Source organism: Eulemur rufifrons, chromosome 17, assembly GCF_041146395.1.
Source record: "Eulemur rufifrons isolate Redbay chromosome 17, OSU_ERuf_1, whole genome shotgun sequence".
Classification (NCBI taxonomy): Eukaryota; Metazoa; Chordata; class Mammalia; order Primates; family Lemuridae; genus Eulemur; species Eulemur rufifrons.
The window spans coordinates 10,072,902-10,092,021 of NC_090999.1; the positions used below are offsets into that span (position 1 = coordinate 10,072,902).

Here is a 19,120-nt window from a genome sequence, read left to right on the forward strand (position 1 = left end):
CTTTCAGTCTAGGAATTTTGACTAAATCAACAATTTAGTGAACTGTGTCCATAATTTTTTAAAGGAAAAAACCCGCTTTCCAAAACTTAGAAAAATATACTGCACTAAATGGATTTCAAATGCGTTATTTCAGGGAGTATCACATAGTGACTTTGATATCGTTAGAAAATGTCTTGCTGTATCATGTGGTGTGAGAGGGACGTACCACAGAACACTGGATTACCGGAACTGCACGGTTAGGACTAAGAGCGGCAGAACCAGGTAATACATCTACTTCAAAAGTTACGATACGGCAACCTGGCATTAGAATGCTAGATTATGACTTAAAGCTTCAGTTCACTGTAAAACTAAAACGTAAAGTTAGAATGCTCCGTTTCACTCGCTCTGGTGCCATCTTCAGGAAAGGCGAGTGAACAGCAAGCCTTTGGGGGAAGTCATGCGGAAGGATGCTGAAATTTGGAGATGCGAGTTTGTGACAACTTAGAAAAGTTAGCTCTTGTATGTACACGGTGGGGGGTGAGAACTGACAGCTCACTGGAATCTAGGAAAACACAAAGTGAAATGCTATCCTTCGACCGTGTCAGTTTGCTACTCCCATGGCATCTCAAACCTTTCTACGGATTATTTCCATACATCATCGGCCCGGCGTGGTCCCAGATCTCTGATCCTCGGTGTGCACGGCGACTCCAGGCTGCCACCCGCCTTCTGCATGTGTGTAGTAGACGGTTTATGTCTCCATGGCAGAGGGGAAACATACTAGGCCACCAGGGTTGCATCTCTGCACAGCCATGTGACTGGAAAGCAAATCAAAGGAAGCTGAGTTTTAACCTGTTGATTCTTAAGAGAGATGAAAAGGGACAGGAGAGAGTCTGTAGCCTGCTGGGCAGGGTGACCAAGAGGTGATGGCACAGCCGCAGTCCTTTGGTTCCAAGTGGAGATTGTCCAAGGGAGAAGGACACAACTTCAACCACGAGGCAGCTGTGTCTTTTGGGTTTTCAGGAAGCAGGGGCATGAAGTCAGTTGTTTGGTTTGTTTTTTACAAAGCAACAGTAAAGACCTTCCTCTAGGTCCCCACGTCAGTGTGAGCATACCTAGTATGCTGGAGAATTGACATGAAACCTTTGAATCAAGGCCTCTTTCATGACACAAAAAAAAAAAAAAAAACCACGATGGAAAGGAGAGGGAAGAGATGACAGTGAAGTGTCGTCCTGACTGTCCCTGTAGTGCCCCACGGTGTCCCGTGCCTTATTCATTCTCCTCTCTCATTTCTACGATGTCCGTCACCTCTTCGGTCTGAGGCATGTCAGTCATGGCGGAGTCTTCCCCCTCTGTGGCTGACTCATTCTCCATCTTCTTTTTCTAGATCAGAGAAGACTCATCAGTGTGGGGCTGAGGACAGGGACACACCACAGAACCACAAGCATGGAGAGGCCACCAGGATCTCATTTGTATTTCTGGTGACCTCACCGAGGCTGCCTCTTAATTCAGCACATTCCTTTCAGTTTGGTTATCTGTGCACCTGCTGTGTGCCTGGCATTTCAGGGGACATCGTGTCCTACCTCCCTGCCCCAGACAGTCCCCACCCTGCCATTTCAAATTCGGGGGGGCTGTGCTCTACCCCACGCCTCATGGTCACCTGTAGGCTCTTTTCCCTTCCTCCTCCCGAAAGCCCTGAGCCTGGAATGTCATGTTATCAGCGTATTTCTCCTTGTTCTGGGACAGCTCTGGGCTTTCTGTCATTCTCCCTCATCACTGCCTGTCCTAATTACTGGTGACTTTCTTGCTGCGTTGCCCGTCCTTGCAGTAAGTGGCCTCTCAGGGATCAGGCCCTTAGCCCTACCTCAGCGACTCTAGGCTCACCGCAGACCTTGTCATTATCCACTGTTCACCCACCATCTCCTGGTCCCCAATCCACCTTTCGTCCTTTCACTGTGGTCACTTCAATGTCCCCTTCCCCTCTCTCAGCAGCTTAAATGAAAAGCTCAATAATTGTAACACTTCCTGACCCTGCTTTTCCTTAATCCTACCTGCCAGGCAAAACCCTGACTGTGCTTAGGCCCAAATCTCCACCAGTCAGAGCTGTACCCCTGGGCCACCATGGCTGGGGCAGCCTGCGGCTGGGGGATGGCCAGTGTCCTGACGTGTACGTCACAGGCCGCCCAAACAGCCTGGCTGTCACAGGCTGGCGTCCCCAGCCCGCTCACTTCGCCACTCTCCCTGCAGCTATTTCACACGTCGTCCTCTTTCTCCCAACCTCCAGCATCTCTCTTTTCTCAGCTGATGATCTGGCTTCCTACTTCACTGAGAAAAACACAGCAATCAGAAAAATACTTGTGTGAGCGCCCCACCCACTGCTGCCCCCCACCCTGACCATCCCCTTCCCCAAGGCCAGCATCTCCTGTCTGCTGGATCATTCCCGACACAAACAAGCTGAACTTCACCCCGTCTTGATTGGTTTTCTGAAATCCACGTCCACACCTCTCTCTCCTTTAGAACAAACTCCTCAAAGGGGCTGTCTCTACTTGCTGTCCCCCTTTCTCTTAACCACTTCCATTAGGCGCCTGGGCAAGGTCACCAGCGAGCCCTGACTGATGACTTCCACTGTCCGACCCTGGTGCCCCCTGCACCGCAGTCTCACCTGCTTCCGGTAGACGTAGCACGCGGCGATGGCGACCATGGTGGATTCTCCCACGAAGCCCGCCAGGAGGGAGCCCACGCCCAGAGTGGCACCATGCACCCTGGGGATGAGAATGCACATCTGTTAAAGCCCAGCCGGGCCCAACGAAGTCAACGCCCAAAGCAGGAAAGTGAGTGTGGCCTAGAGAGGCGGAGACCAGCAGCGTCCTCACTCTGCCAGCTTCCACGAGGGCTGCACCTGATGACAACCATCCGTCTGCGTGGGGGGCCTGGAACTCGGGGCTGAGCCACCCCGCCCACAGCACGTGGATCCCACAGCACTTCCCTCCCTCCCCCAGGGGACAGAGCTCCCTGAGGGCAGGAACTGTGGCCTTCCTCGCTTCTGTGTTCACCTCCCAGCGTGTGCCCCAGCCCACCTGCGGTGGTAGGCACTGCTGACCATTACTCGCACATGGGCCTGACCCCAAAAGTACTTCTCTAGAATGGACCTCAAGAGCCTCAGCCTGGTGCTCAGGCAGAAAAACAAAACATTCTGAATCTCTAATGCTAGAGATGCTTGGGGATTTCACATGAAGACGTACCTCTGGACAGGGTGCTTAAGTGGCAGAAGGACCCACAGCCCCGAATCCCCTGGCGACATACCCCAGGTAGGGCAGGACCACGAGGCTGGCAATGAGGACGATGATCCGCAGCACGGAGCTGGGTGCCAGGACGAAGGTCTTCTTCAGTGTCATCAGCCACCCGGTGAGATGGGCCCTCACAGTGACTGCGGGAAGAGCACAGAGCGGTCAGCGACACCTGCCTCTGTCCCTTCCTGCTGCCTTGGCCAAAGCAGCACAGCCGAGGTTCAGGGGCTGATGCGGACCCGGGCCTTGCTGCTGTGGCCCAGCCCCTGTCCCTGCCCTGGGCTTCCCACCTTCTTAGAGCCCTTTGGATTCAGATGACTGGCGCAGGCAGGCTGCTTGTGCCACTGTGACCGCCATCTCCCGAGCTGATGGTCCTGTCCCACCCCCAGCCCAGCCTCCACCTCTGAGCATCCATCTCTCGCAGAGAAAACTCAGAGAAGAGCTGCACCTTGACAGGGCTGTACACTTTGAAGCTGGGTGAGCAGAAAAGCTGAGACCAGAAGCCGTGTTCCTCTCCTGCGTCTGACCCGACATCCTCGGTGTGGGAACTGCTCTATTCCCTCCAAGCTGCCCCGACCACCCCTCGCTCCTCCCCTCATCGTGCGGCCATAGTAGTGCATGTTGTCATTTCACAATGACGTGTCCCCCTGAGCAGGGGTGCAGGGTGCAGGGGACAGCAGGGATCGCTGCATAAGGGTGTGTGCAGGACACAGAGCCTTGCCCTTGTCAGCAGGAAGTGCCCTGAGCATCCAGATTCTATCTGAAGCTGGAAAGGGCTTGAGGAGGTACAAGCCAGGTGGGGACCTTGAAGGGAGGGGCCCTTCACCTTTAGGGGGTGGCACCAGACAAAGGCTCTAGGAGGGGAAGTGCTCACTCCTGGGATAGCAACTCCTTTCCAGAGCATGTTTGTTTAGAAGGAAGAATCTGGGTCTTCTGGGTCTAACAGAGCGTCCAGCCTTCCCCGGCTGGAAACCTTGTACTTAGGAAGTTCACCTTCTCCCCTTAAGCACAGACAGACCCACAGGCATACACTAACCCAGTTGGTCCAAACCAGACCATACTGGCCGGAGTGGCAGCTGTCTGGAAGCCCTTCATCTTACAGGCCAGGAAGTGCAAGCAAGAGGAGATTAAAGGCCATTCGCACACCCAGTGACAGCCTGCTCCCAGCGGGGCTCTCCAGGACCCTCAGATCAAGCCCACGGGAAATGAACCGTTGGTTCTTAATCTCTAAGTGCAGCTTCCTCTCGGCAGCGTCACTTTCCAGAGCTTGGCTCACCAAGTGTCCACTCAACACAGTCCAGGCACCATCCTAGTGCTATGATGTTCCAGCCATTCCTCCATTTCTGCCACAGCCCTGACAGTGACGCCACAAGACCTGGCCTCCAGGAGTGCTCAGTGTCTCAGAGTAGGGCTGCTTGTGGCCTACCTTGGGGACAGCACAAGGCTAGCAGGGTACACCAATGGCCCTTGCCAGGACTAGCTCCATGGCTCATTTCTTAGCCTAACTGAGGCTTTGTAGATTCTGACTTCTCGGGTTAATGATTTAGGTGGATTTTTTTTGGCAATTGATTTTTGTCTGGATGCCATACGCTTGGTATAGAATTTAAAAGGTACAAAAGGGAATACAGTACAAAGGTCTTTTTCCCAGTTGTGACTTCCCATACCCTTGTCCCGCTTCCCACAGGCAACCACTGTTAGCAGCTTACTGAGTTACTTCTAGAAACAGATTACAGCTATGCAAGCACTTACCATATACACATGATGATGAAGATATGCATGGATATTTCCTATCCATTTGTTATAGAAATGGTCACCTGATCAGCCGTCCTGCAGCCTGCTTTTCTCATTCAATCTGGAACTACCTTACTCTTGTATAGCCCATGCTGCTGTGTCAGCTTGGTAATTTTCAAACCGGCTTACGTGTTGGCCAGGGGCATTGTCCTTTCTGACCGTTCACCATTGGCCTCAACTTACACTGGAGTCCCTGTCTCCAGCAGGTCTCTGTGCACATCTCCGGGTTTCAGCAGTAAACGCATTCTATTTTCTTTTTCTTTTTTGCATTTCACTTTTTAAATTAATATACTATAATTTGTTTTTTTGCTGTACAGTTCTAAGAATTTTAATACATGCGTAGATTTGTGTAACCACCAGCACAATCAAGACAGAGGGCAGTTCTATTGTCCCCTCAAAACTCCACATGCTGTCTTTTCGGGTCTGTTTTCTTTTTTGCTATGTTTACAATCACTGCACGCACTTTAAAAAACAACTTATGCCTGTTTGATTCACTTCTTGAAACTATCCTACTAGCTCTTTCTAATCCATTGTGAAATTTTACTTTTTGTTGGTGATGTGCTTATAAACACTTCCAGTGAAAAAAGACTTAAATGAGCATGACGATAAATAGGAATGTTTCTTTCATTCTCTGTTTTTCCTTACCTGGAACTGGGAAGAAAGAGAAGATCCGCAAAGGAACGACACAGAGCTCTGCAAAGGCAAAGTCTACTCCAATGATGTCTATCAAAATTTTCTCAGAAACGTTGGGGGTCCAGAACATCACAAAACAGAGCTGGAGGGAAAAAGACATGGAGCAAGCGTGTAAGGACAAGGTATGAATGAGTGAAATGGGAAAGGCAGGTGTTGCACAACCCCCGAGGACCAACTGTGAAAGATGGCGGACCTGCCCGATGGTGGCAGCCACGCTAGTCCGAGGGCTGCCACCTCCCTGCTTTGCGAAGCAGATCAGGAAGTGCAGCAACAGGTCCCTCTGGAAGCCGGGGTGAGGGCAGGGCCCGGCACAGGCTGGCTGAGAGTCTAGACAGTAAGCAAGTCACTCACAGTTCCACTTCCAGTGCTAGCGACTGTGTCTCACTGAACTTGGCAGGACACAGGATTTTAGTCTCTGGATAAGGCGAAACAGGGTACCTGGCATGGCTAATAGCAGAGTGACTACAGGCGAGTATCCCTTATCTAAAATGCTTGGGACCGGAAGTGTTTTAGATTCTGGATTTTTTCAGATTTTGGAATACGTGCATTATAATTACTGGTTGGGCATCCCTAATTCCGGATGGCTCCAATGAACATTTACTTTCAGTCATGTTAGCAGTGCTCAAAATGTTTCAGATTTGGGGGCATTTAGGATTTTGGGATTAGGGATACTCAATCTCTACGTGGAAAACATACAGATTAAGGGAAGGGTGACTTTGTTGTCCCAGCTTTCTTCCTCTCCTGGACTCCCAGAACACGGGAAAACAGTAGAGTGCCACCTAGCCCACACCAGGCAGGAGACCCAGAGTGGTCTCGAGGAATCTGACCAGCAAGAAAGAAAACCTAGAGTTCCTGAAATCGGGCTCCCAACAAAGCAGCCCCACTCAGCCAGCTGTTGGGGAGGCCTGTACGGTGATCTCACCTCACTGTTCGCGGCTCCCAGCCAGCTCCTAGCGCCCCCTCATACACCCGCGGGACACCAGACCTTAACGAAGGCCTCTAATGTGAAGAGTTCAAAACAAAGGCACAAAAAACAACATGGAGGAAACAAAGACAGTGCAGAGACAGAGGGAAAAAAGCCTTTTTTCCACTGATACTCTGAGAGATGGGAGAAGAAACTGCATCCATGAAACAAGAACAGGACGGAAATGTTATAAAAAAGATACTCACAGAACAAAAGAGAAGTTCTGGGAATTAAAAACAGGAAAGCAGAAATGAAAACGTCACTGACAGGTAAAGTTAGGGATATGTACCACAAAGGCAGAACGGAAGGATAAAGGTGTGGAAAGTACAGGAGAAGAGACTTAAAGAGTAAATGTCCACCATTCAAGTAATAGTTGTTCCAGAAAGAGGGAACAGCAGAAATCTCAGCTGACAGGTCCCAGTTTCAAGACCGAAAGGCCCATCAGGTGGAGGCAGCGCAGAGGGTGGGAGAAGACCTGCCGGGCCTGTCACCGAGCACCACTGGGGACAGAGAAGAGAGCTTAGGAGCTTCCGGATGGCCTTCGGCGTCTCAATAGCAGGGACCGCTAGAAGACGTGGCACAGTAAGTTGGGAGGGAAAACGATTTCTGTCCTAGGACTCTAAACCAAACTGGCAATCAAGTTGTGTTTAAAAGAAATATTTTCAATATTCAAGGCCTTCCAAAAGTTTGCCTCCCGTACATACTTTTTCCAGAAGCTATTGTGGGGGGCGGGTATGCTCTGCCCAAGCAAGTGGGTCACCGGGGAAGAAAGGGAAAGTCATGGGATGGGACACAAGGCAAGAGCAAGGCAGGTCTCTGCGGTGGGGGGAAGGGACCCAAGGAAGGCTGCGATAGGCCTCCAGGGCAGCTCATCTGCACGGGTGGGGGCGGGGGGCGCCTCCAGGAGGCGCCAGCTACCTGAGGGGTTTGAATACACGAGCTAAGAAAAATTACAATTAAGACAATTATTAAGTCCAGGAAAAAACTGAAGATGTTAAGAAAGGAGGGGAACCAGGGCTCAGCTGTGACAACCTGTCAGAGGGCTGGGGGTGCCTGTGGGAGCAGGCGAGGGACGAGGGTGGGGAGGCAGGAGGGCTGGGGCATGGCCATTGTTGTTAACCATCCTCGTAGAACTGCACACTTCGTGCTGATTTTAAAAACTTGAATTAAAAAAAAATGTAATGACATCACTTTGGAAGATAATGTTAAAAACATGCCTGTTCCATCAAACAGTTCTCTCCTTTTCTTGAAATGCAAGAGATTCTCTGAAATAAAACTGAATATATTATATAAAATGAATGACAGTCATATAAAAACAGAACACTGAACTTTTAGAACATAGATCCTTTTAGGCTTTGGGTAAATTAAGTTTCATGGAATTAGGCTGGCTCTATTTACTGTCATGTTGAAATATTTCAAAAAATACACCAGAGAGCTATCATAAATATGTTTCATTTTATAAATGCAATGGAGCTGTATCCCTGAGTACTTTCAGTGTACTGGCAGAGGTACTATCATTTAATCCCTATTGCCTGATGCCAGTATTCACAACGCATCTTTCAGACAAAGGGAAAAATACTTCCTTAGATCTGGCACCTCAGAGCTCAGGGACTTTATTACCTGAATGCCCTGGACAAGTGGCTCTGCCGTGTTTGCCCGCTGCAAAGCTGGCAGCCCGAGATGGTGAGACATCACTCCCGGGTGCAGCCCAGGGAGGGCAGCAATTTCATATTATGACTCCAAAACAACACCGAGCACGGCGCTGGATCATAACTCATTTCCTGGTCTATATCCCATTCTGACAAAGAGATGGATCATCCCTGATCCCAGCTTTGCTTTATATTAGGCCCCAAATATTTCCCACAGCAGCAAAGCTGTAAAGAACTGAGATAAGGGAGAGCCGTCCGGAGTCTGGGCTGGACCCGTGCCAGAGGTGGGTGAGCCATCCTGTGCTTCCCTCACGGCTGGAGTGCTGAGCGTGACACCTGGGCCACGTGCTGCTAGAAGCTTAAGCTCCCAGGAGAATCATTAACATGCTTTATTTATTTTGCAGCCAGACAGGGAAGATCTGAATGTGAGATAATGCCTCAAAGGAATGTTGCACTCTCTGGGCTTTGCAAAATCATTATAAAGAGGCTTTAAAGTTACAAAGAACCAGGGAAAAAGGAGGTTGTAATTACATGTCACGAGAAGGATGGTGCCAGGGACCCCCTGTGGCTAACAAGCCAGGTAATTCCCCCAGGCTCCACGTACAGGCATTTTACTATCCTGTAGGAGATGATCCATTAACCTTCGGAGGAGGGAGTCCAATTTGAGGACACAACAATAGCGAGTGTGCCCACATCACTTGAGACATTTACATTAACATCAGCTAACTGCATGTGAGCACAGTGCTCGTTCCTTGGACACAACCACACCGGTTTGCTGGATCTCTAATGGGAGCTTCCTGGGATGGCGGCTCAATATTCCATTTCTAAAATTCCACAGCATAATTTAACTTGGCACTACACCAAATCACTCTGTTCTTGATCTGCTGTCTGTGCCACACAAGTGATTCTTCAGAGTTTTCAACCATATACACCCAGAACCTAGATTGGGTCTTCTGAGAGCATCGTTCCTGGAGCTGTCAGTCTGGCCTGGAGCTTGGACAATCAGTAGCTAAAGGGAAGGAACACTGCAAACCTCCCTTCTCTTTCTCTCTGAAGGCTTTGAAGCCTTTGCCATGCTTCCGGTATGAAAATGCCGCCTCACCCTCCAGAAAGGAATGCATGTAACTTAGAAGTGGGCATGGTGTTTGTTAAACACTACAATGCCCATCTGTGGCTCAGCTTCCCCTAAGCAAAGTACTGAGCCCTAGCATAATATCAGACCAAGTGTAACCAGCCCGTTTCAAAAAAGAAAAAGAAGCCTTAGAAGTTCCCCTGACAAAGACTGTTTCAGGGAAAGTGTCATTCTAACGAGTTCACCCAGAGTAGCCTTGACTCAGAACATGCCCTCCCCGCTGGCCATGACATGCTGTGTTCTTCAAATATTTGCAGAGCCTAATGGCATTGCCTTTTCCAAACCAGAACACAAACCTAATAAACTCCTGTCACTGAACGTGATTTGTTCCTCTGAGCAGATGCAGGGCTGGGTTTTCGGTTGTAGAGTTTGCCGTCAAGATCATCTCATTAGATAGCAGCTTTCAAAACACAACGACCCACCATGTCCCCAGACCTTGGTTTTTCTATTCTCCAATGAGGGGAATCAGGGCTCCTTGGAGAAATGGCTCATTCTACGACCAAGGCAGAGAGAGACTGTGCAAGACAATTAGCCTGGAGGATCCGTAGTGCCAGGAATAAGGAATTGCTCAAAAACCAAAACAATGGGGACCCGTCAGAGGGACAGGAGCCCATCAGAAGGAGCTTCCAACGGCCAAGGCTGAAACAATCCGAGCAACATAAATAATGCAGTATCGAATCACATCCCAAAGTATAAAATAAACATCCACAAGTCCATGGTGACGTAAACAAATGGGGGAGAAGGGACAAATCTACACAGAATTCTAAATAATTCATCAGATATTCACCACCCTCTGAGGCAGGTGGAACACGCCTCCCCAACTCCCTATGTGTGGGCAGACCGTCACTTCCTTCTAAAAAGTACAGTATGCAGAAGGACAAGTAGCTTGACGGTGGATAAATTAGCAAACGTTACCTTGGCCAGGTGATCAAGGTCAACTCCAGCAGTTGACAGTACTTACCCTTGATAAGACACAATGAGAACAGCACCTTATCTTTGTGGCCTTCCTCCCCCAAATCCATAAGCCCCGTCTAACCATGAGAAAAACCTCAAACCAACCCACGTTGAGGGACATTCTGCCAGATACCTGGCCGGTGCTCCTCACAACTGTCAAGGCCTCAGAAACAAGGAAAGTCTGAGAAACTGTCACGGGGCAGAGGAGGCTAAGGAGACATGATGACTAAATGTAATGGGGTGTTTTGGATGGGATCCTGGAACGGAAAAAGGACACGGAAAACAAACCAGTGAAATCTCAACCAACTGTGGAGTTTAGTTCATGATCATGTCCCAGTGTTGGTTCCTTGGTTGTGACAGATGTTCCACAGTAAAGAAAGGTTTCAGTGAGGGGCATACAGGAACTGAGCACTAAAAGGTTATTAAAAAAGGGAGAAGACCCATAACCCCTTTCTGTTTTGGGTTTTTTTTTTTTTTTTTTTTTTTTTGAGACAGAGTCTCACTCTGTTCTCCAGGCTAGAGTGCCGTGGCGTCAGCCTACCTCACAGCAACCTCAAACTCCTGGGCTTAAGCAATCCTACTGCCTCAGCTTCCCGAGTAGCTGGGACTACAGGCATGCGCCACCATGCCCGGCTAATTTTTTCTATATATATTTTAGTTGGCCAGATAATTTCTTTTCTTTTTTTTTTTTTTTTTTTAGTAGAGACGAGGGTCTTGCTCTTGCTCAGGCTGGTCTCAAACTCCTGACCTTGAGCGATCCACCCACCTCGGCCTCCCAGAGTGCTAGGATTACAGGCGTGAGCCACCGCGCCCGGCCCCCCTTCTCTTATTTGACAGATTGTGATTCTTTTCCTGAGGACCAGACACTGACTGTGAAATGTCTGCTTTGAACTTTGAAATACTTATGTGTATTCCAAGATATTTTCATCCCTACCAGAGAGTAATCCCCTTGCTGTCTCTTATTCTGCCTTCATGATTGCTGGGTAGGCTTCCTCAATTCTGTAATCGTAGGAGCCTCTTTAGACGCTAACCACCATTGGGCCACAACTCTTGTATCCCCAACCTGAACTCACAGTTCCAGTCAGTATATGTCTTGACAAAGTGTTACTACCCACATTAAGGTCCCCAAATAGGTGTAGAGAGTGCAGAGGTGATGAAGGAAGCCCCCAACCTTACAGAAATAGCACCCCTGTGTCTGATAGTGCCGTCGGAGTCAACTGTAACTAGAGCCACAGGAGGGAGATCTTAACCAAGACCTGCTTCCCTGGTGGAAGAGGGAGCCCTGGGTGGTCCCTGAGCTGCTCCAGGGATCATCTGAGTCGCTTTCCCAAGAATCTGAAATTGGGATTCAAAGACTCCTGTTCTCTCCATCAGCATTTGAACCTGGAAATATACAAACCCAGCCACAGTGGGACAGCCATTGCTGGGTGTCCTTGGAGAATCCGCTCTACAAGGGAACATTGCCAAGGGCTCTAGGTTTTGACTTAATTTCCATAAACCATTGACTGTGCTTTTGAGGAACTCACAAAGCTTTCTCCATTACCCCGAATAACTGAAATTAGTAGTAAACGAGAAAGTCTTTCACCCTGCAGTCAGAAAAAGTAAAATACATGCAGCTGTTTGGAGTAAAACTTATTGGCCCTGGACCTCATTTTTGTTTACCTGGGTTTAGTCCCACCAGTGGTTAGCCCCGAAGGACACAAAGAGCACGAGGAGGTGGCTCCAAGCCCGGCTGGCGGATGGAATTCCTGCCCCACGTTTCTTTGGAGTTTGCGTCTAGGCAGGTCCCGGGAGCACGCCCGGCCTCAGCCACGTTCTATGAAATGGGGATGGCGTCCCTTTCATGGGGCTGCTGGGAGGACCGGGGCCAGTCTGCCAACTCTTTGGACGGGTCCACGCTGAGATGAGGGGCTGACTCCATAAAGCAAATCAAGGCCCAGCTGCCTTCACTAAGAAAGTCTTGCCACCCAGACAACAGCCGCTGAACCACACATCACAGTGATCAAGCTGATTTACATTCTGGTGCCGGCTCCTCCCATCACCGCTGACCGGACCACCAGCACCGGCGTGTGGACCCGAGCTGGGGAGCACATGACACCTCTACCAGCGCGGGGCACGTTGCACGTGGTCGATCAATATCAGCTGTTATTGTACTTTTCTATGGTTTCCACAAAGGGATATGTGTTTTTTATCAGAAAAACATTTTAAAATAAAACAGACCCCCGTATGTCTTCAAGCACATATGAGATAAAGTCAATCCTCATGTGTGCTTGAGACAGGGATGTGAGGAGTCTTGTCTCAGAGGGATGGGTGGCTTTCAGAAGGTGGCTGACAGCTCTGTTTTAACAGCCAGCATCTTGGGAAACCGTGTCCCATGTCACCTCATGCGCGCCGATCTGATGCACTTGGGGGTGGGGAGGCCAAACAAGGCAGGACTCAGGTTACACGCGTGCCTGTCTTGCTGGACTTTCAGAGAGAGCTGACGCAGATCTAAGGAACAGCACTTGGCCCTGACTCTTAGCATCAGATTGCATTGGCTCTACACACGTGGGGCGGGGAAGGCATTCCCGAAGCGCATCACAGGTCACGTCATGCCTCTGGCTTTCTTGCTGAGAGAAATGGGAGCCACGGCAGGTTGTGGGTGGAGGAGGGACATGATCAGAACTACATTGTGGCAGCCTCACTCAGGGCTGTCTGGGGGCCCAGGGCAGAAGCCAGGGACCCCATTACGGGGCTACTGTGCCAGTCCAGGCAAGAGGCCATGAGGGCTTGAACCAGCAGGGATGGGAGAAATGGTTCAGTTTGGAGGTGTTCAAAGACAGAGCTAACAGAATGAGCAAAGGACCAACGTGTAGCCTAAAGAGAGGCCAGGGCAGAGCCGTGTGAGTGAGGCTGCAGGCGTGGCTGCCTCTGGGAGGCCCACTCGTGAGTTGTCCCATGAGCTAGAGGGGACCTCTCTAGGAGCCCGTCTGATGTGACCACAGCTCGCCACATCCCAGATGGAATGACACAACATTTCATCAGGACCAACTCTTAGAATCAGGGTGATCCCCAATGTAGAAGGAAAGAAATAGGCCATTTTTACCAGGTTGCAAATGCCTAAAGCAGACATGGGGTGTGAAAGGGACACTTCTGCGTGGTGCCTTGCTCAGCAGGCCAGAGCCGGGCACCCTCATGAGGAAGGAGAATGACTATTACGATCATACACAGTGGGGGGAGGTGGCAGACTTTTTATACAAGGTCAGGCTAGCAAAAATTTTAGTTGGCTGAAATAGGTGTAGCAAACCACACCTAATTACAATAGATGAAACTGCATGTATTACTGAGAGACACAGAGCTTAGTGTTCTAAGCTAAGGAGCTTGGAAGAGCATATTACAAAGTGCTTTTAAAGTCTCTGATATCCTGTTTGGCTTGTTGATAACCATAATTATTATCATACATCGATCTTGAATATTTCCATAAGAGAGTTGATGCTACCATCGACTGTTACAGCATATTCATGGTAAAATTAACATTTTAAGATGTAGCTTTATAATCATTTTTTCAAGATTATGAAAATGAAATCATCACTGCTGTCATTTAGGTTTAATGAAATTGCCAAATATACACAGTGTCTTTTAGATCTAAGGCTAAATTCTTACTAAGGCGCAGTGTTGGCTGCAAGACCCTTAGACAGCAGGGGGCGCCATGCATCAAGCCCACGAGGCTGCTCCAGTGGTCAAACCTCTGCCCGTTCCTTTTATCTGCAGGTTTAATTTTTTCCTATTCTCACTCCCCTGATCTGAAGGATATTTAGAAAGTTCCACATTCCAGCTTCTGTTTCACCTTTCCTTTTCCTCGACTAGTAACAGTCAATGTGGAACTTGTCGGGGGATGCAGGGAAGAAGCAGGGGAGCGACTGTTTAATGGGCCTGAGTTTCAGTTCTGCAACTCAGTGATGGCTGACGACAGGAGCACCACAGTGTGAATGTGTTTAACTGCACCCTTAAAAATGGTTGGGATGGTACATTTTATGTATATTTTACCACAATTTAAAAAAAAAAAATTTTTTTTTAAAATTGGAACCTGCTTATTACAACACCATGCTTGTTCATTTGCTATTTTTTTTTTTTTTTTTTTTTTTTGAAACAGTCTTGCTCTGTCACCTGGGCTAGAGTGCTGTGGCGTCAGCCTAGCTAACAGCAACCTCAAACTCCTGGGCTCAAGCAATCCTTCTGCCTCAGCCTCCTGAGTAGCTGAGACTACAAGTGCAAGCCACCATGCCTGGATAATTTTTCTATTTTTTGTAGAGATGGGGTCAGTCTTGTCTCAAACTCCTGACCTCAAGCGATCCTCCTGCCTCGGCCTCCCAGAGTGCTAGGATTACAGACGGGAGCCACTGCACCCGGCCAATTTGCTAATTGTTTAATAATACACACCTGGATTTGCCCTGGTTTTTTTTTTTTTTTTTTTTTTTTTTTTGAGACACAGTCTCACTCTGTTGCCCGGGCTAGAGTGCTGTGGCATCAGCCTAGCTCACAGCAACCTCAGACTCCTGGGCTTAAACAATCCTACTGCCTCAGCCTCCCGAGTAGCTAGGACTACAGGCATGTGCCACCATGCCTGGCTAATTTTTTTTTATATATATTTTTTTAGTTGGCCAGATAATTTCTTTCCATTTTTAGCAGAGATGGGGGTCTCGCTCTTGCTCAGGCTGGTCTCGAACTCTTGACCTTGAGCGATCCTCCCACCTCAGCCTCCCAGAGTGCTAGGATTACAGGCGTGAGCCACCGCGCCCAGCCATGCCCTGGCATTTTTATTATTAGGGCTTACATAGAGCTTTAGGGACCAGTCTTGTGTTTTAATCTCTCCTGTGTCCGCTCAAGCAAACCAGTCGCCCCCTCAAATCTACAATGTGAGCTGACAGGCAAACTTGAATGCTGGACTCCCAGGGCGTGCAGAGAGCAGGGTGGAGCAGGTGGAGGGGGCAGGAACTAACTCTTTCCAATCACTCATCTATGCCAAGGGCACCCCGTACATTATTTCATCTAATCCTCATACGATCTCGGGATGGCTGCCTTATTTTTGCTCCTCTGATGAGGACACAAGGCCTAAAGGGACTGTGTGACTTGCTCCAGGTCACCCACTGGTGAAGGGGTAGAGAGGGCAAGATTTCAATCTGGGCTGTGGGGACTCGGAAGCTTCCTCCCCATTTCCGGGATGTCTTCAGCTGCTGACCCGTCCAGCCCGGCACTCAGTGCACTGGTACAGCGAGGGGCACCAAAGCAGAAAGTTTTGAATTCCATTTCTTTTACCTTCGGTTCTCTTTCCATCCCCCAGGCACAAGAGAGTCATTTTGTTCTACTGGAGCCTGGGAACAATGAGGCAGCAGTCTCTACCTCCTGGTGCGGGGGCGGGGCGCCCCAGCAGTAACAAAGCCCCAAACAGGCCGCCTTTGTTCAGACAAAGGGTCAGCATGGTACCACAGCTGGAATAAGGCCTTTGGGATCCGCCCAGCATGGCTGAGTGACAGCGGAGGCTTTCGGGGAAGGCTGGCAACAGGAAGGTGAGACTGGGTCATTCTTACGAACCAAACTTTTGACTTCGAAAACAGGTGGACAAGGTCCTGCTGGATAGCGGTTTTGACTGTAATATTTATCAGCTGGGATTTTGCTGCTCTCTAGCACACAATGGAAGGAGTCAGGACTACTGCCCTCGACTGAGATGCAGCTTTGAATAACAGGATGCAACCGAGAATGAGGAATTCTCGGTGTGCTGTGCCCAGAAGCAGCAAGACAGGAGCAAGGAAAACTTCCCAGAGCACCGGGCCCTCTCCTCTGCACAGGGACAGCGTGTAGCAGTTGGAGTGGAGCCCATCCTGAATTGTGAGGTGCAAACTGGCCCTTACATCATGAAAAAAGGCTTCTAACTGGGGAAATGGAAGACTCAAGAGGCAGTGCTAGACCAGGCTCCAGACCTCCAACTTCCAGCCAGAGTGTTTCCCTTCCCCTTCATCTGCTAGCAGCGCCTTAAAGGAGCTGCTCAGACCCTCAGAGGCGCAGGTGGCCAAAGCCTGGGCTGTGCCGGGCATTAGGGACACTATAAATCCTGCCATGGTCTGTAACCTTGCTGCCTCTCAAAGATGGCGGCAGGCTCTGGAGGGGAGAGGCAGAGGCAGAGCTGGAATTCTTGTTTATATCTTTGGGAAAGGTGCTTCCCTAAGGCTTATCTAGTGGTGAGCAGCACGGAAAGCATTTTAAGGTTAGGTGCAGCTCACTGAAGGGGATTATCTCCCCGTGTTGTAGAGAAAGCCCCTGACGGGCAGATTTTTCAGCCAGCGTCCCTCTCTGATGCTGCGGCTCTCTGCTTTCTCTCCCTCCGAGCTCGGTGCTGCTGCCGTCTGCAGTCTGCAGTTTCAGGACTAAGAGGTTTTACGAGTGGAGCACCTTCATCGGGACTGAGCCGCCCTGCTCTGAGATAGCACCTACCGCCTCCCCGAGGCGACACAGCCCCATGGGGCAGCCGGCCTGTTGCAATCCCTGCTGGGATTGCCCCGGGAACGGAAAGTCAGGAGAGAACCTTCCAGACCACTAAGTCGCCACACCTGTCTCCAGCAGGATCCAACCCGATCCCAGTAGGCTGGCAGCCTCCCTGGAGGCACTGGTGACAGGCCTGGGGGCGATGGCCATTATGGGGGGAGAGTGACCTTGATCTCTTTGATTCACAGGAACCAGGGACATTTAAAAAAAAAAAAAAAAAGAAATTAAGGAAACATTTCAAAATTTGTGGAAACAAGCCAAATACAATCTAATAGCACCAGAGTCTAAAAGGAGGCTGGAAAGCTCTCAGAAGAGAAATTCCCTCCACACAACCAGAAAAGAGGCCGGCGAGGAAGACGGACGGCACCTGAAGTCGGGTGGTCCCGGGAGTGGAAGGGGGTGTCGACGGGCCAGCTCGCCTCCAAGCCTCCGTCCGCCCACGCACCCTCAGGCTGTCACACCCAGGTGCTGCCAGGCCCGAGCCACCTCTGGGCACTGCCTCCAGAGCCCGTGGGAGGAGGGGGCCCACCTGCAGTGCTGACGCACCTGGTGCACTCGGCCTCAAGGACCTGGCGGAGCGCAGGGCAAGGGGCGCCTGTCTGCCTGGGACAGGGGGCAGAGGAAAGGCCCCTTCAACCTCTGGGAGCAGCAGCCAGAGGTGAATGACAATCTGGAGGGTGCTGGGTGGGTATCGAAAGGTTTGTTTTCCGAGGGTCTTTGTCATTTCCGAGTCGGCCATGGGCCAGGGCAGCAAATGGGACGGGACGAGGGGAGTCCTGGGGCCGGTGGTACCAAAATGACACGTCCTAAGCCACAGAAGAACAAGGTCCGGAAGATGAAAGCCCAAATACTCTGAATGAGTAAAAGTGCTCAGATCAAGAAAGAGAACTTTAAAAAACTATGCCCCAGTAAGAAAAAGGAAAGAGCTGCCAGGGCCCGAGGGCACCTTCCTGCCCCTCCTCCTTACCTGCCCTCTCCGCCGAGGAGGGTCCCCTTAAAGCTGGCAAGGGTGAGCAGACAGGGTCGAGAAGGCTGTGAAGACCAAAGACCGACACTGACAAGAATGAGGAACGCACTTTGTGATAACTTTAAATATGGGCAAGGCTCGGCTCATCGGCTCATTCACATCAGCCGTGGCGAAACACCCGCAGCTGGGACTCAGCAAGCACAGAGACTCGCAGGCCACGAGCCTCCACGTGGGCAAATATCCCACAGATGACTCTAGAAGGCGCCGGTCCTCGGCTGCCAGGAGCATTCAATCAACTGGATCTCCCTGGGCCTCGTGTTTATCCTGATAACAGAGCCACGCGACTAATTTTAAAAGCCGATGTAGCCTTAAGGCTGCATTAATGAAAATCATGGACGTGTCCTGCTCTTACTGCCTCGTTAGGTGATCTTGATAAGAAAAACCCGCGCTGAAGCCACCTGAGACCCCCACCGCTCACGGAAGACTCGCATCAGCATAACACTAACACCTGGCCCATCAACTAACCTATTACCTTACCCACCTGAGACCCTACCCCTCGGACCACCCCAACTTAATAAAAGTGGGAAAAACCGGGTAGACGGGGCTCAGAATTTGGTGGTGAGACCCCTCTGAGCCCGCTGGTGAATAAACTTTGATTCTCCGTGTGCCGCTCGTTTTGTCCTCGGGGACCCCCGGCTGTGACACTCGCTGTAATGATCTGAGCAACAGGCACGTCCACATCTGCGTGAGACGCGGCGACGTGGGGGGAGACAAGAGAAATGGGAGGCTGGAGGAGCCGGCGAGTGTGTCACAGGAACAGGGGATGGTGGCGTCCTGAGGAAGCGCCACGTGTGCCCCGGAGGACACAGGATTCCCACGTACACGGGGAAGGTCTTTCCAGTCTGGGGACTCCAAGATGCAAACGTGCTTACGAGGGCCACGTGCGACTTAAAATCTGCCCTTCCTGGCATTTTCTAACGTGTGGCTGGTGTCCACAGGGCTATCACAAGTCCAGTGAGAGGACTAAACATATTAATTCCTCTTTCCATCCAGCACTGCGGCTTTGTGGGGGGCGGCGTTCCTGAGTTAGCTGGAGTGAGCACCGTCCTTCTGAGCAAAGGCCGTATATTAAAAGCAACTCAAGGGCTGCCTGCAGGTGCTGGAGACACCCAGGCTGGGAGAGGGACA

At 50.3% G+C, this 19,120-nt stretch overlaps 1 protein-coding gene across 2 annotated transcripts in view; it reads right to left on the bottom strand.

The window, feature by feature from the left end:
• The window catches only part of ANKH (ANKH inorganic pyrophosphate transport regulator), a 137,548-nt gene continuing 118,428 nt past the window's right edge, over window positions 1–19,120 (bottom strand). The window contains exons 9-12 of one of the 2 annotated variants that reach the window (XM_069492743.1): window positions 5,700–5,829; window positions 3,280–3,403; window positions 2,639–2,738; window positions 1–1,359 (exon numbers count right to left, since the gene is read on the bottom strand). In XM_069492743.1, coding sequence (XP_069348844.1) covers window positions 1,246–1,359; window positions 2,639–2,738; window positions 3,280–3,403; window positions 5,700–5,829 — 468 coding nt within the window. In that variant the 3' untranslated portion in view covers window positions 1–1,245. The remainder of the gene's footprint in view (window positions 1,360–2,638; window positions 2,739–3,279; window positions 3,404–5,699; window positions 5,830–19,120) is intronic. The other variant, XM_069492744.1, reaches the window with a different exon arrangement.